At 36.0% G+C, this 16,621-nt stretch overlaps 1 protein-coding gene across 6 annotated transcripts in view; it reads right to left on the bottom strand.

Annotated features, from left to right (window-relative positions):
• The window catches only part of USP15 (ubiquitin specific peptidase 15), a 68,557-nt gene that overhangs the window by 26,647 nt on the left and 25,289 nt on the right, over positions 1-16,621 (bottom strand). For 4 of the 6 annotated variants that reach the window (XR_012834009.1, XR_012834010.1, XM_075745312.1 and 1 more), the window contains 3 exons: positions 13,496-13,641; positions 11,021-11,082; positions 1,229-1,312 (listed from right to left, as the gene is read on the bottom strand). Coding sequence is in view for 4 of the 6 variants with exons in the window: in XM_075745312.1 (XP_075601427.1) it covers positions 1,229-1,312; positions 11,021-11,082; positions 13,496-13,641 (292 nt within the window). In the remaining 2 variants the exon portion in view is untranslated. Of the gene's footprint in view, positions 1-46; positions 427-1,228; positions 1,313-11,020; positions 11,083-13,495; positions 13,642-16,621 lie in introns of those variants that run through there. The other 2 variants (XM_075745334.1, XM_075745338.1) reach the window with 2 other exon arrangements.

Genomic DNA, 16,621 nt, shown 5'->3' with positions numbered 1-16,621 from the left:
GTTCTCAGCTGGAGGCTCAGCTCTGGTCAAGTAATTTTTCACACAATCATAGAGACAATATACTTTTTATTTACTACACATTCACACACAGAGTACAATAGACTGCAGTTAAATACATGGATTTCAACTGTTTAACAGTGAGAGTTGGGGCTACTCACAATTGGTAGAAGCACAAGTGACACTTCACCCCTTAGGAAAAATCACTTCTGATAAATGCAGTATTTAACTGGAAGATATTGTATAAGATATTTAATATTTATGTCACCTTTTTAATATTTAACATCTTCATGTTTGATCACAAAATGCATGTTTGGAAATGTATTTTAAATTTGAATGAATTTTAAGAATAAGCCTCTTCAATTTCCCCCAGCTTGCATTAAAGATGAGTGCTCTCTGGTTTCAAGCATTTGAAAGATGCTCCATTATCTGTTAAAGTGAAATAATCCCATGTTTTTCTATATTCACCAACTTTTTTTTTACAGTTGTGTACAACAAAAAAAGATTACACACAAAGTTGGCCACTGGAATATGAAAGCTCTTCTTTTAGAGTTTTATCACATTCTTTATTAAACTTCTGTTTTGGAATATAAAGGAGAAAACCCTTAGAAGTGAGAAGCCTCTTTTACTAAGCCTCTGCTCATTGCAATATTCAAGCAAACCTATCAGACTGATTCCTCTCAAATCTTCTAGCACTAAGATACAGAAGTTAAGCTACTGATAACTAATCAACGGCTATAATCACTATGACAGCCATTACAGCTAAAACAATTCAGCTGTAGTGGTCTCAAATCAACATGTGATATCACATATGCTGCTATAACACCGTATCATCAATAAATAAAGGAAAACCTGACGACCATAAATGTTAGTAGTTTATACTTTTTTATTGTCCATCTAAATTCAGGCAGGATAATAACAACAACAATGTCTTTTTAGCATGACAAACTCTAAATGAAGTCTTTATATATTTTCTTAAAATGCTCAACATTCTTTTTAGTCTATATTCTACTGAGGACTAAGAATTACCAAACATCTTTAACTGCGCTTCATTTCCTGTTATCATGCTTTACCAATACCTACACTATGAAATAGTGACCAGTAACAATTCACAATACAAATATTGCAAAACAAATCAAAATCCTTAAGCTAGGAGTTATAAAACATCCAACTTTGTTTATGTCACACTGGGGTGATTAAATTAAATAATGTTTTAAGGTATATTGCTTACTTTCTGTTGTTCATGTTGTTATAATTATTTGATAGAGATGGAGAGATCTTTGGTAAAGTTGAAAAATTGGATGCACCTGGGGACCTTTAAAAATATGAAAATGATAAATTAGATAAAAACGCTGAGATATTAAAAAATATGAAAGAAAGCTAACAAATGAACAATGCATATAAACAAGCATGGAAAAGAAATATTTTTTTAAAAAGTGGGCAAAGCACTAAAAATACCCAGGACATGCAGCCCTCAGAATCCATCTTTTAAAACTTAAAATGCTTCACAGTACTTTAAACTTGCATATCATGTTGACGAAATAAAGTTATTAAAAACAAAAAGCAAATAAATTACCAAAAAAAAATCACAGGCCACTGTGCTAGAAATTGCTTTCAGTTTATAGCATGACTATAGATATTTTGATGTTCTAAAACCTTGAATGTAAAGTTTCTAACATGGAAATTTTATAATTTTTTCATTTAACCATAAATGGATGTTGAGACAAGATACCAAAACAATGAAGATACATACTTTAAACTTAGTTTAATAGCAGCACAAAACCATTTAATTAAAATTCTTATGAATATTGTTAAAAACATTCCAAGATATTATGCACAATACTAAATAACCTTTAAACTCCATTTTTTTGCCAAAAGTAATAGTATTGTAACTCATCCTTACTGTTTAGGACTATTTTTAAATTTAAGAATACTGATCATTTTAATCACAAAGACCCTCTGAACGCAATAATTAAATACAACATACAACTACCTTGCAGTGTATTTTTCTGATCAAATCTTACAGATAACCATTGAAAAAGCTGTGAATACTCAAAGGATTTTTAGGCACCTTCATGTTTTTGTGAGGCCTATGCAATTCCAACTGGTTTGCAAAAAGCTCCAGCTGTCACTGGAAAGCTTTGAAATACATTTCACAATATTAAAAGAAGAAATTCTGCATGTTCAGGATTTTTTAAGCACTTTTCAAGAACTAAACTCTGCAAGGAATTTTCCCAAGTATATTTTCACGTTTATTTTCAATTTTTTATTAATAAACTTTTTCCAAAAGAACTTATCTATCACGATATGAATAAAATGTTATTTAATTTTTATTCTGACCAACATTCATAAAGCTTTCCCGTAGATTTCCTTTATCAATCTAAATCCTCTTCTTTTAACATTATCTTCAAAGAAATAAAATACACAGAGTGTGTCCACGAGAAAGAGATAAAATTGAAGTCAATTTAACCCTAAAGTCAAAAGTTAAATTATGCCCACTCTTACCTGTAATTATTTTAGAAGAAGCTATTTGAAATGAGTCATTTTGAACTGAAATTGAAGTTTTTAAAAGAAATTTGAAGTTTTTATGTAATTTAAACCAAATTCAAATGGAATAGTTTTAAATTTAAAAACTCAGTGTATAATTGTTGTCTAAAAAATTAAAAGAAACCAGAATAAGCTACATAAATAAAGGTTTGGTTCCCACTGAAAACTAAAAACAAGTTAATTTGTTTCTTAGAGAAGACGACAATCAGTAGTTTTACTCTTTGACAGTATTTGCTATCAAATACAAAGTGATAATAACAGGTAAAACAGTAAGTGATTCCTACTACTCTGATGTGAGCAGCCTTTCTGTTTGCTTACAGCTGCTTTCATTGCCAAGTCCTGTGTATGGAGAATAGAACTCATTCACAGCTCTTATAGCTTTTAATACATTTCAATACTTGTGGGAAAGCTTCGTAACAACATTGGCAGAAATCCTCCCCCATAATTTAAAGCAAAATAGATCAAAACAAGGATAATAAAAACCCCTGAAAACACAGTAAATGCTAATGCTGAATGTTTTACTGTACTTCAGTTCTGCCTTTAAAACTGTACAAAAAGAATGACCAAAAGTATCTACTCATAAAACAACTGCAATGACTTAGGAATCTCCTAAGACAAAATGAGAAATCAAACGTGCAACTAAAACTCAACTATGTTTTAAATACAAGGTTCTAAGACAAAGCACTTTTAGTAGCATACTGCAAAAGGACAAATTCTTTTAGTAGTATATGAACTTCAGTATGGATTAATGTTACTGTGGTGTCTGTTAAAACACCACAGAAAGATGTCTTAAGAATACAGTTACTTGCTTGACAAAAATAATCAATTTTAAACTCTAGTTGTAAAGAAACCAATAATCAGTAAATGGCCCTGTTTCTCACATGCAGAACAGTAAACCACATTCTCAGCATAGCTGGAAAAACATCAGGAACTACGTAAAAGGTAACTTTGAAAGGTAACTTCATGATCTAACAAACAAAACCCAAAAAATTATTTCGTATGGTTTAGCATTTTAACAGTCCAGCAAAAGACAGGTTAAAAAAAACACCTTTACTGTAGTCCAATGCCAAACCAGATGATAACTCACATTAGATACTGACTTCCCTACACACTTCATTAACCCTATGGTTAAACTGTGCTATACTGTTGATAACTATGGGAGTTAAACTAGAAACATAAATATGGGCACCAGCAAAACCAACTGCAACCAGAAAAACTTTTCCTCCAATAATCCGTGGGCATCTGCTATAGATTGCCTGAACAGGATACAAAAGAACAGACAAGGCTTCTTCAGGCAGCTGGAAGAAGCCTAACATTCACAGGCCCTAGTCCTTACAGGGGACTTTAACCATTGTGATACCTGCTGGTGGGACAACACAGCAGGGCACAAGCAATCCAGAAAGGTTCTGGAGAGCACTGATGACAACTTCCTGACACAGGTGATTGAGAAGCCAAAAGGAGAGGTGCTTGGCTGAATTTGATACTTACAAACAAGGAGGAACTAGTTGAGGATGTGAAGGTTGGGGCCTTGGCTGTAATGACCATAAATGGTAAAATTCAGGATCCCAAGAGAAAGCAGTAACACAACCCTGGACTTTCCGAGAGTAGACTTTAGCCTTTTCAGGGATCTGCTTGGAAGAGTCCTATGGGATACAGCCGTGGAGAGAAGAGAGCTGGTTGATATTCACGGACCATCTCCTCTAAGCTCAAAAATGGTCCATCCTGACAAGTAGAAAAATCAAGCAAAGGCAGCAGGAAGCCTGCATGGATGAACAAGGAGCTGACCCAACTCAAACATGAAGAGCAAGTATCTGCATGAAAGCAGTGGCAGATAATCCAGGAGTAACACAGACATACTGTGCAATTGGGCAGGGATAAGGTCAGGAAAACCAAAGCCTACCTGGTGCTAAATCTGGCAGGTGATGTGAAGGGCAACGAGAAAGATTCTACAAATACTCAAACAGTAAAAGGCAGACTAAGGAAAACATGGGACACTGCTAAATGGGGCAGGGGCCCTGGTAACAAAGGACACTGAAAAGGCTGAGGTACTCAATGCTTTCTTTAGCCTGTCAGTCTCTACCAGTAAGACCAGTTTTGAGGAATACCATGCACCTGAAACCAAAATCTGCAGCACGGCTGACTTATTCTCAGTGGAATACAACTAGGTCAGGGAGCACCTAAACATACTGGAGATACATAAGACCATGGGGGCCTGATGGGATGCACCAACTGCTGAAGGAGTTGGTTGACGTCACTATGATGGCACTCTTGTTTATTTTTGAGAGGTCCTGGGAGAGCTTCCTGAATATTGGAAGAGAATAAATGGCACTCAAATCTTCAAGAAGGCAAGAGAGAAGATCTGGGGAACTACAGGCAAGTCTGCCTCATCTCAATCCCAAAGATGGTGATGGAGCAAGTAATCCTGTAAAGCACTTCCAGACATATAAAGGACAAGAAGGTGACAAGAACTAGTCAGCATGGATTTATGAAATGGAAATGTTGCTTAACCAGCCTGATAGCCTTCTACAATGAGATTGCTAGCTCAGCAGATAAGGGGCGGTGCAATGGATGTTGTTTATCTCAACTTCAGTAAGCCTTTTGACACTGTCTCCTGTAACATCTTCATAGACAAGCAGATGAAGCATGGGTTACATATGTGTACAGTGAAATGAATTGAAAAATCAGCTGAATGCTTGGGTCCAGATGACTTTGACCAGTGGTGCAAAGTCCAGTTGGAGGCCAGTTACTAGTGGTATACTCCAGGGGTCAATACTAGATTTCTATGGTCTCTAACGTCTTTATTAATGACCAGAACATTGAGACAGAATGCACCCTCAGCAAGATTAGAGATGACACAAAACTGGGAGGAGGGGTGATACACTAGATGGGTGTGCTGCCATTCAGATGGACCTTGACAAGCTGGAAAATACCCAAAGGGAAAGGATGAAGAAGATGGACTAAGACCCTTCACAGTGGTGCCCACTGAAAGGAGAAAAGGCCATAGGTATAAATTGATGTAAAAAAATTCCATCTGAACATAAGATCACGTTCACAAAAAAAAAACCAACCCAAAAACACCCTTTTTTTTTTCTCTCTCCAGTCAGTGTGGTCGAAAACTGGAACAGGTTGACCTGCTATGAGTAGGAGGACTGGATGAGATTATCTGGAGTGGTCCTTCCATCGTCAAGGACTCTGATTCTGTGAAGATGTTATAATCAGGCTAACATACAATTTAGCATTTTAAAGGAAGCTTCACTACATTTAATTTACTTCAGTTTATACTAGGCTCTTCTTACAAAACCCAACTAATTCAGTTAATCATACTTCATTGGGGGGGTGTGCATGAAAGGTTGATATTTTAACATTCAGCTATCAAAAAAAAAAGTAACGTTCAGGGCATGCATTTGTTAAGAGTTTCTCAACTCTGCATTAACTGATATTAATGAACATGTTTGTTAAACTAACTTGAAAATGTCTGTTGTACATTACCAATGTTTGATGTTTACCCACAGGGACTCTAGACACATAGTTACCCCAGTCTAACAAGTTATTATGCATCAGCAAACAGCAGTCCAGCTCTTGAGTGGCAGACAAGCTGACAGCTCTTGCTTTTACAATGTAAGACATCAGAATAAGTCCCTAGTTAGCTCTATTCTCCACAATTATCTTTCTTACAGCAGTCAGTAGAAAGGCACACCTGTCTGCACATCAACTGCCTCAGGGAAAACCCCAGATTTTAAATCTCTTTATTAAAGATGATACTTTTCATTTCAGTAAACACACACAGTTTTTCTTTTGAAGACTCATGGATTTTTTTTTCCTAAAAAACTTGGATACACAAGCATTAAATTATTTCAAAAAGGACAGCTAAGCCTCTTCTATTATTTTTTTTTCCTCTTAAAAACATTATGGGATCCAGCTCAGAAACAAAAAAAGAATCAAGTAGGAGCCTTTAAAAAATATATTCCTTTTTATATCCGAAAATTGTTAAAGTTAACAGCTGAGCATCTGTAAATTATGCAAAGTAGCCAGCTATTTTATTAGGATGATATATTCCACAATGAAGTCTAAAAAAACCAGATGAGAACAAAATCTGTTTATACACACAGATGCACATTAATAGATGAAGTAAAAAAATCTTAGTTTTTTTACCACATAAAAACCATTTTTGAAGAACATGATGGATCAATAAATTTAACACTTATGTCTTCTAAGAAAACAGCAAACAATACTTTTCTAAAATTAGAAGGAAATATGTTTCTAGTTAATAGCTTCTTTGTATGTTTCTCTAACTTGCTTTTATATTTGCACATAAACAGGTAACAACTTCTTAACAGAAAACTAATAGAAACCTTGTTCTGGCTACTCCTTTGGTAATTCATGGAACTTCAGAAGTTAAGCTCCTTCGTTTTCCTTGCTTCAAGTTTTATAATCCCAGATTGGATGAAAGGTTTTAAATGTTGTATAGTTTTTCTTGAACACAAGCAATTTGATATTGTAGTACAGTTGCTTAAGTTACTTGAACTACAACCTTAGATTTCTTTATATCTTAGTTTAAAACATCCTCTTGATGATAATAAACCATTCAAATAGGGTTGGTTGGTTGTTTTTCTGCCTGTGAAATCACGTCCCGCAGAAGGATACAGATATGAATTAAAAAAAAAAATTGTCTGCACACAGATCACAAGTCATTCAAGGACTGGGATCAGCAGCAACTAAGCTACCAAAGCAACTGTGATCTCCATGTTGGGATGAGTTTGTAACATGTATGACATCAAGGAGACAGTTATTCACAGAAAAGTTAGTACAACAAAATTTTCTGCTGAACTGCCCATTAATGCTGAGTAATATCTATTTTGGGAGCAGATGACAGTGAAGACATTGCAGCAGAAGTCACTATGAGCTCCCTAGAAAGTTTCACAGAAGCCAAGCTTCCTGAACAAGAAACATACCAGTAGCTGATATAAACAAAACCTCTCAAAGAGCCAAAAATCCAGCTATTCTTAAGCCTCACTGACCTTGTGCACATTTTAAGAATGTACACCACATTCAGACAAAAAAAAAGCAAACAGCAAAACAAAAAACAAACAAACATACCAAAAAACCACAAGCATTTTAAGCAGTATTAAAATACCAGCTATCATTCATCTCTAGTGGGGTTTTTACAGTGGATGTTGCAATTACTTCCAAAACTAAGTAAATTCAGAAGTTAGAACAACAGCACACATAAAAGAAATCCAAACACTGAAAAGCTTGGACATAGACCTGAAATTCTAAGTTGCACAGCAGGGTCTCTGCTCCTATATAAAAAGTATCTCAAACTTGAAATAATTTCTTCCTAGTTTCTTCAGAAGAAGAGATAATTATGATGATAATAAATCTTTTTACCTGTACTGATTCATTATATCTTTAAAAGAAACAGAATTACCATTTTCAAAAGAGTTCCTTCCTATACTGAGCTGAGGTCCCAATCTGGCCATTTCAAAGTAAATATATTCTTTTCTTGCAGTAGAAAAAGATGCTCACACCTTTAACATATTTCTCATAAAAAATTGCCAACGTTCATCACCTGCAGTAGGAATAAAGAACAACTGCCAAAAGAAGCAATCAATACAAAGATTGCTGTTATGCTTCCACTAACAAGAAAGAGGCAGGGAAAACGTGCAGAACATCTTCCTATCTCTCATCTTCAACCGTCACAACATAGGTTGTGCTGGCATTGAGAGGGACCTCAGCAGGCTGGAGAAATGGACAGACAGGAACCTCATGAAGTTCAAGCAAAGGAAATGCAAAGGCCTGCACGAGGGGAGGAATAACCCCAAGCACCAGTACACACTGGGGTGTGGCAGGACGGGCGACCAGATGGAAAGCAGCTTGGCAGAGAGGCACCTGGAGTTCTGCTGGACAAAAAGCTGAGCGTGAGCCAGCAATGTGTCCTTGTGGACAAGGCAGCCAACAGCCTCCTGGGCTGCAGTGGGCAAAGCATTGCCAGCAGGTCAAGGGAGGTGATCCTTCTCCTCCACTCGGCGCTGGCGAGGCACCCCTGGAGTGCTGGCTTCACTTCTGGGCTCCCCAGTACCCGAGAGACAGGGATATACTGGAGCGAGGTCAGTCAGAGGCCACAAAGGTGATGAAGGGATTGCAGCATCTCACCTACGTGGAGAGGCTGAGAGAGCTGGGACTGTTCAGCCTGGAGAAGAGAAGGCTCCAGAGCCATCTTATCAATGTGTAGAAATACCCAATGGGAAGGAATGAAGAAGATGATGGAGCAAAACCCTTCTCAGTGGTGCCCATTGAAAGGAGAAGAGGCTATGGGCACAAACTGAAGCACAGGCAAGTCTGTCTAAACATAAGAAATTCTGTTTTACAGTGAGGGTTGTCAAACAGTGGAATAGTTTTTCCTGGGAGGCTGTGGAGCCTGCATCCTTGGAGATGCTCAAAACCTGACTGGGCACAGTCCCAAGCAACCTGCTCTAGGTGTCCCTTCTTTGAGCAGGGGACTGAGCTAGACCATCTCCAGAGGTGCCTTCCAACTTCAACTATTCTCTTATTCTGTGAAAAGCTTAGCTGATGTTCTGAAATGATCCTGCCCTTTTCAAGCATTATAAACCTTTCATACTTTCCAATACTCTATTTTTTTCATCTTTTTAAATATGGCATTTTATTCCCTGGCCTCAGAATTCATGTTTACAATTTGTACTCTTCTAAAACCAGCACTACGAAGAGGTAGTCTCAGCAGGAACTGTTGAGAGAACAATGCGTGGCCAATGACAGGACTGTAGAAAGATGTCTGGATGCATGCTATTTGTGATGACAAACCAATACTCCTAATGCATCTCACACAGAAGACTCAAAAGCAAGTATTTAATATTTCTACCCCTTTAAACATTCATTAAATTTTTCATAAAGTTTTAAACAGATGTAAAAACCTGTCCCCATTACTGCTTGTTGATAGCTCCTGTGTGAATCCGCTAAATTTTGCAAACCTTCCACTATTACAAAGCATTTGAATACCAAATTTCAATCAATCATTCTGATAGCTGCCAAACCTCAAAAACATACCCCAGCTTCACAGTAAAACGATTCATCCTCATTTGCTGGTTTACTTATAGCCTCCTCTGACACGAGTATTCTCAATTATCATTTTACTTGCCCCCAGATCAAACATTTTCCAGGAGATACTCTTTAATTTATATACTGCTCCTGAATGCCTTCCATAAAGTGGAATCGAAATTTGGCAGAATAAAAGCAGGTACCATCACCAAGAATATCTTCCTACCAAAACTTCCAAAAGAATCCGTGACATTGAGTTATCTAAATTCTTTTAACCTTCAAAATCTACATTTAAAATGTGACTCAGAATTTACCTTTTGACTAGATGCTTTTTGAGGTCAGAGATTAAACTTCAAGTTTTTTGCATTCCATTCTTTCTGCTGCTCTGCCTTCTCAATTCTTTGTGTCATAATATCTTGCTAAGCAAGATTATACTGTTCAAACTAAGCTTAAACTGAACTCAGACTTCCTTAAGCAACTTAATAGAAGCTAGTGCTCCTAATAAAAGTGCTTGAGATAAAACACTAAAGATAATCTTTGTCCTTCAAATGATAAGCAATGATACTATAAAAATGTTTTAAAACAACAGTGAACCTCAATTACAGAATGCAGAATATCAAAAGGAATAAAAAGAAACTTAAAAGAATTTTTTATGAAAGATATGCTCAAGAACCAGCCAAAGGGAAAAAACACAACTATTTGTAAGGCTGAGATCATGTTAGTTTACTAGTAACTAGTTCCAACTGTTCTTCAAAATCAACAGAACATGATTTAGATTCTGGAAAGAATTTTAAAAAAAAGTTTATCCATCTAAATAAGAAAACCCACACTCAAGTCTTTCTATTCACTTGCCATTATCAAGGTGCTGTTGATAATGGCAGCCGAAGAAAAGTAACATCATACTCTTAATTGATGACAGCACAACAAAGAACAAAATCAACATGCTGCTAATGCACACTGCCATTTAAATAGTGTTTATGTGTAAATATTGTGCTGTGGAGAGAAAAGGACAAACTATCCATGAAAACATTTACATATAAGAAAAATACTTATGAAATACATATATCTATGTTCACCTCACAGATATGCTATGCTTTGAAACTGAAATCTAAATAAAATCCGCTACGTTTTACAGTTTTCAACTATGGATTTTTTTCTCTGTTTTAAAGCAGGATAACATATATCACTGGCTGAAATCAACAAAACTAAGCAACGTTTATGTAGGAATTCACCTTTATTATGTCACATTCTGCAATGTGCAGCACTTTTAACAAATACACTATTCAGCATATTTTCAGCTAAAATATCTGAAGGCCAATTTTCAAAATAAAATGCCACTTTTAAAAACAAGGGGTTTTTAAAAGCAAAATAACATGTGAAAATAGTTTATAGTAAAAAAACATGACTTAAATTCACAACTTACTTAGGAGTTGAAGGACCTCTTGGCCATGTTCCATCCTCATTCTTCTGTTCTATCACCAGTACCTACCATAAAAAGTATAATAGGAAAAATGAAATAAAAATATCAGTAGATTGCTTTCTGTTCAACTTTTTAAATGGATCTGCTGACATGTGATTGAGACAGAAGAGACTGATGTTTAAGTTACTATTCCCTGAGGTTCAAGAATATTCCATTCAATTACACTGTACCTTCCTCTTGCTCTCTTCACTTTTTTCTCCCCACATCTTAATTCGTGCAACTTTGGGCAAGCCACTTAATATTTCTAAGCCTCAACAATCCATGGATAAAATAGTAAGACCTTACCTCTCAAAGAGGTCAGAAGATGACCTGCAATGTCTAAACAGCATCTATGAATCTATAGAAGTTACATGTTTATACAACGGCCCTATTAAGGAAGGGATATTCCCAAAGTAATTTTGCCTCACACACAACACAGATCAGTAGGAAAAAAATCCCAGACCCAGTTAATCTAATACCAATTTTCCAATGGGTCAGTTGGCTAACGAAATTAATTTCATTCAAGTTGTTATTGGTACAAAAGGGAGTACAGAACACTCAGTCCTAAACACAGGCATCAAGTGCTATTTGAAACGCTTGTGGGTATTTGAGATATCTGCCCTATGCTGGCAGATATGACACAGGACCTACTAAAAGCTCATGCCTTTCCGGACTGACAGCCGGGATAGCCAGATCATTTGAAATGGCAACTAGACTCCAATATTTAAACTGAATCTAACTCAATTTCCAATGCAACTAATGCTACATAACTGTACACTGATGTTTCAGGATGCTAATTAACTGCCTTGCTATGCTCGTGTGTGTCCCCACAGTGACATACATTCACATATGTATTTATGCCCTAAACCTTATACATAAATCATGCTGCTTGAAGATGTAATCATATTTTCAGTCTGAATACACTAAGGCGTGACATTGAAAACTAGCTTTGTATCATGACCAGCTTTTTATATGGAAAAGAGTAGTCTGCTATCTTTGGTCGTGAATGCTGCAAGACACATTCTGCCATATTTCCTTCCATGGGCTCTCAGAGACTACTAAATAAAAGGAAGATTAGATTTCAATGGAACCTCTAAAGGCTCACTTCAGAAACCAACTCATAAATTCAAAACATTACTCAATCACATATATAGTTTAGAATTACACCATAAAAAATAACTATTAGGTTAGACAGACTGTAATAGTCAGAATAACTATTATTAGATTAGGAGGCTCAGCAAGAAAAACAACCTTATATGTCAGCAAGTGCAAATGACCAAACACACATGGCCTACCAAAACATTTAGCATTTTCAGAAACCATGGTTAACCTCAGTTTTGAACAATATTTGTTTTGCTGAAAGTACAGATGTCACCTAGACATCTTTTTATGGCTATATTAGACCATGCTTGCTTCATAGTTAATGTTTCACTGGGATAGAGGCAATTTGCAAGTTACATCTTTGATGCTAATCTTTTATGGGAGATGTGGGCTCTTCCAGCAGGATGTCTGCATTTTTAAAATTACCTGTGTGAGGGTTTAAGTGCGTGCAGCAAAAAGCTAAAGGGTACAGTAGTTCAAGTTGTTATTTTGGTGCACTGAAGCCATAAAAGAAAACTGAAGTACAGCATAAATACTGCTGGTAAGTAGGTTAGAGTCAAATATTTCAAGGTAAAAGGAAATACTTGAATATAATCTCGCCTACAATTACTGCCATCAAATCTCATCCATTCATATCTGTAGCACGACAGCATGAACTACAGCTGTTGAAAAAATATCCAACTATTTAGAGACTAAAGAATCAATATAATATTCTGAAGAGTTATTCTAATGATGAAATTGTTCAATCAGTTCACATTTACATTTGTGTAGCTTAACATTCAGTATTAGTTCTTTATATTCATCTGGAAAGATAAAAAATTATCTTGTAAAAATCCTCCCATAAAGGCGTTTTAAAGTGATGATACAGTCTCATGCTAAAGCAGGTTTTCAAGCTCTTTTGTCTCTGTAGTTCTTATCTGAAATCTTTTAATTTTTTCTTAATTTCTTTCTGAAATCTGGACAGTGGAATTTGAGTAGAAGACATTATTCTTTTAAAATACCTAAAAAGTTCTTGAAATTTTGGGTTTCATTATAGGAACATATTCCAGATCCTAGGAATTTATTTTATTTCAGGTTTTACCAAATTGAAGTCAGCAATGTTATGTTCATTTACTTTTAATTAACCAGGAAAGTTAAAGTTAAATTCATCTTTAATCCTGAAAACACACTCAAAGGCTACTTTTATTTTGATTAATTTGTTTATAAAATCCTCTATCCCTAACACAATCTGTTAGGAGGCAATTTTCCTTTAAAAAGAAGGAAAATCCATTGATTGCAGCTACATTTTCATGAGCAAAAAGTAAATATATTAAAAAAAGAAATTATATTACACTTTACCTGTCCCTGGTATAAACCAGCATCCTGTATGGTACTGTCTGGTTTATTCAAAGGTTCAAAAGTATTACTCATGTATTTGTTCCACAATCTAGTCTCTTTTTCACTTGGAATATTGAAGATCTTTCTTATCTCTTTTTCAATTGTATCTGTGTTGAAAGGGAGAGAACACAAGTTTAGCATTTCACTACACAAACTGTATAAGGCAGAATAAAGCATCAAAATCAACTACTCTCCTCTTATATTCAAAATATCAATGAAACTGTAGAAATAACCATGCAACTACATCATGTTGTAGGACAAGCAGGAAGTTGCTAGTTCGTTTGCCTTTAAAATGGAAACAGTCAGAAGACTATTTTATTCCCTCCTGAATCTCTTAGCAAAACAGACCAAATAAAGACAAGTTGATAAATAAGAAATGACAGGAGGTACGTAGGTACCCATCTACTAATTTCTCAGAGTGTAGTAACACAGGAGTATGGGCGGGTAGGGAATGATTAGAAATGGGACTGGCAGCAAAACCACGTGCAGGCAGTGCAAGTCATTCTATTCCGCTCCCTATATCAATCCCTTTTTGGTTTTCACTCCTCTACTACCCATATCCCTGTGCAATTAACACAAACCACAACATACACGCATCAGGTTTAATTTACAGGCTCACAGAAATTAAAGACTACTCTGAACTGAAGCGCATAAATTTATTTTAAAAGGATGATGAAAGATTTTACATCCTTGAAAGATTTAACATAAAAAGGTCTACCAGGTCTTATTCTACCTGAAAGAAATATAATCAGTGTTACATAATTTCAAGGTAGTATAATTATTGTCTACAGCTGAAATTTAAGAAGTTCATCACTAACTCCATTCTCCTTATGTAAAAGTAGCATTTATTAAAGAGCTCTTTAATTTGAATATGTACAGTGCCATACAGTAGCAACCTCACTTAGATGTTTTGTTTAACTGGTACACTCATAAAGCCCCACGGCAGCCAAGTCCCTGTTTCATAACAGAGAAAACAAAACAGGAGTCAAGAAATGTACAGTTTATTCCTGATGACCACTGAAAACACAGCTATGAAAATGGGCACAGTGAGCTCTTTCAGAGACATTCCCCTGAAGTCTCTGGATAAAACACCAGTGTTTCAGCTCTTCTAGCACTCCCCTTGCTCCCCTTTTACTTAAGATTATTATTTTCTCTTCCACTATGTTAAATATGAAAAGTCAAAATGAGATCTGAAGCTTAAAAGTACCTAGTAAAAATCTGGCCGTTGGCTTGTGAAATGCATGACCACTGGCCTAGATAATATTTGTAGATATTATAGGCAACTGAATACAATTTCCTTCTATACTAGTTAACACACATTTTAGTATGAAAGCAAGTGTTAGACTGGATCATCTGTTCCTGTAATGGAGATGATATGTAGGCAAGGTAGGTGCTATAAACAAGGCATGAGGCTGTTACTTCATTTGTTGACTTTTTAAAAAATATCATGTGCTGTCTGAATCAATCTTCAACCAATGATTTCAAATAACTATATTTGAATGTAAGAATGAATCTAGTCAGCAACAATCTTAAAAAAAAAAAATCAGGATTTATCAATGGCTTTCACTAGCAGAATTTACAAAAGATAATTTTTCATTATCTTATTAATACTATGACAATGCATTATTTGAGCTTGCAGCTTGTATTCTTCGCAAGTACTAAGTTAACATTTATTATGTTAATTTTTAATATATTCCAGCTTCACTAACAGAACTGTTATGAGACAGGAAGCATCAATCCTATCAGATGACTGCACATTATGTCCAAGATTCTGGGAAGAGCATGTTCCACTTGACTGTTATGCTAATTTTGAGACTCTGAAACCAAGATTCTTTTACATACTCCCACGAACGTAACAAAGGCACACTTTATAATTCTTCCCACTGCCCCCAGCAGGTATCACTGAGGTACTGGCTTATGATCTAAAGTGAAAGTGCCTGTTCCAGTATAAATGAAAAGATTACATCAAAATAGGTATGGTCTGAGGCATATTGTGTACACGGTTCTCCTCTAGTAGTGTTACACACATCCCATGTATGAGATGATTAGTACTAGGATGATGTCTACAAGAGACAGGAAGAACTGCCCTTTAAAGATGCCTCTCACTCCAGCAGCTATACAGCCACAATTTGAGATAGTTCAATTTGAGAGGTCTGGATCCCATATAGGATATATCCTATATCATTAAAAAATCAGATCGCCCCTCCTCCTCCAAAAAAACCCCTGCATGATTTAAGTACTATTTTGCAAGACTGCATGGAAGAGTTTTTATGAGCTGCTGGAGAAGTTCAGTGGATTCTAATACAAGTACACCCTGGCTCCTAAAGGCTAGTGCTATCACAAATATTGGCTAAAGGAAACTGTAGTAAGATTAGCAGTTAATCTGTACTATGAAACAGTAACCCCAGCTTCCTAAAGAAGAGAAAGATGAATCAAAACCATCTGCCAAGATAATTTACTAGCAAAAGTCTAAAAGTCCATTCAATTCAGAGCCACTGGTATAATCTTCCACAAAGTTTATCAGGTCAGTTTTGGAATTGTTTTATGGCACTGCAGACACAACCTGACGCCTATTTGTCCATAACAGAGGCTACAGACAGTCCTTCTGTCATTTTGTGGTTTGTAAATCTCTTGAATAAAGGTAGAAAAGGCCTACACATTAGCTGATGACTTAGTTTTATCATACTTTCATATGATTAAGACTCCTGAATGATCATTAACTCATTTTCAGTCAGAAGCCCTGATGCTCTCTAGGATCAGCAACAATAACTAGACTGAAACGCTGCCTGAACTACATCTATTGCTTAGCTCTTTTTCTTTGGAGAATTAAAAAGCCATCCCACCAAAAAGATACAGTTATCAATTAGTCTCAAAGTTAATATGCATTGCCTCCAAGGCGAGAGTCCTGAATTGTAGGAGATTCCCAAGAAGATCCAGATAACACATCAGCTATATCCAGTATCACCCCAAGAAAATGATCAGCCAGTTCCCGAGCCGTGCTCCCTCCTAGTCAACTCCCCCTTATATACTGAGCATGATGTCATATGGTATGGAATATCCCTTTGGTCAGTTTGGGTCAGCTGTCCT

This window comes from Balearica regulorum, chromosome 1, assembly GCF_011004875.1.
Source record: "Balearica regulorum gibbericeps isolate bBalReg1 chromosome 1, bBalReg1.pri, whole genome shotgun sequence".
Lineage (NCBI taxonomy): Eukaryota > Metazoa > Chordata > Aves > Gruiformes > Gruidae > Balearica > Balearica regulorum.
The sequence above is the reverse complement of the archived record's forward strand: the minus strand, read 5'-3'. Positions and strand labels throughout refer to the sequence as shown.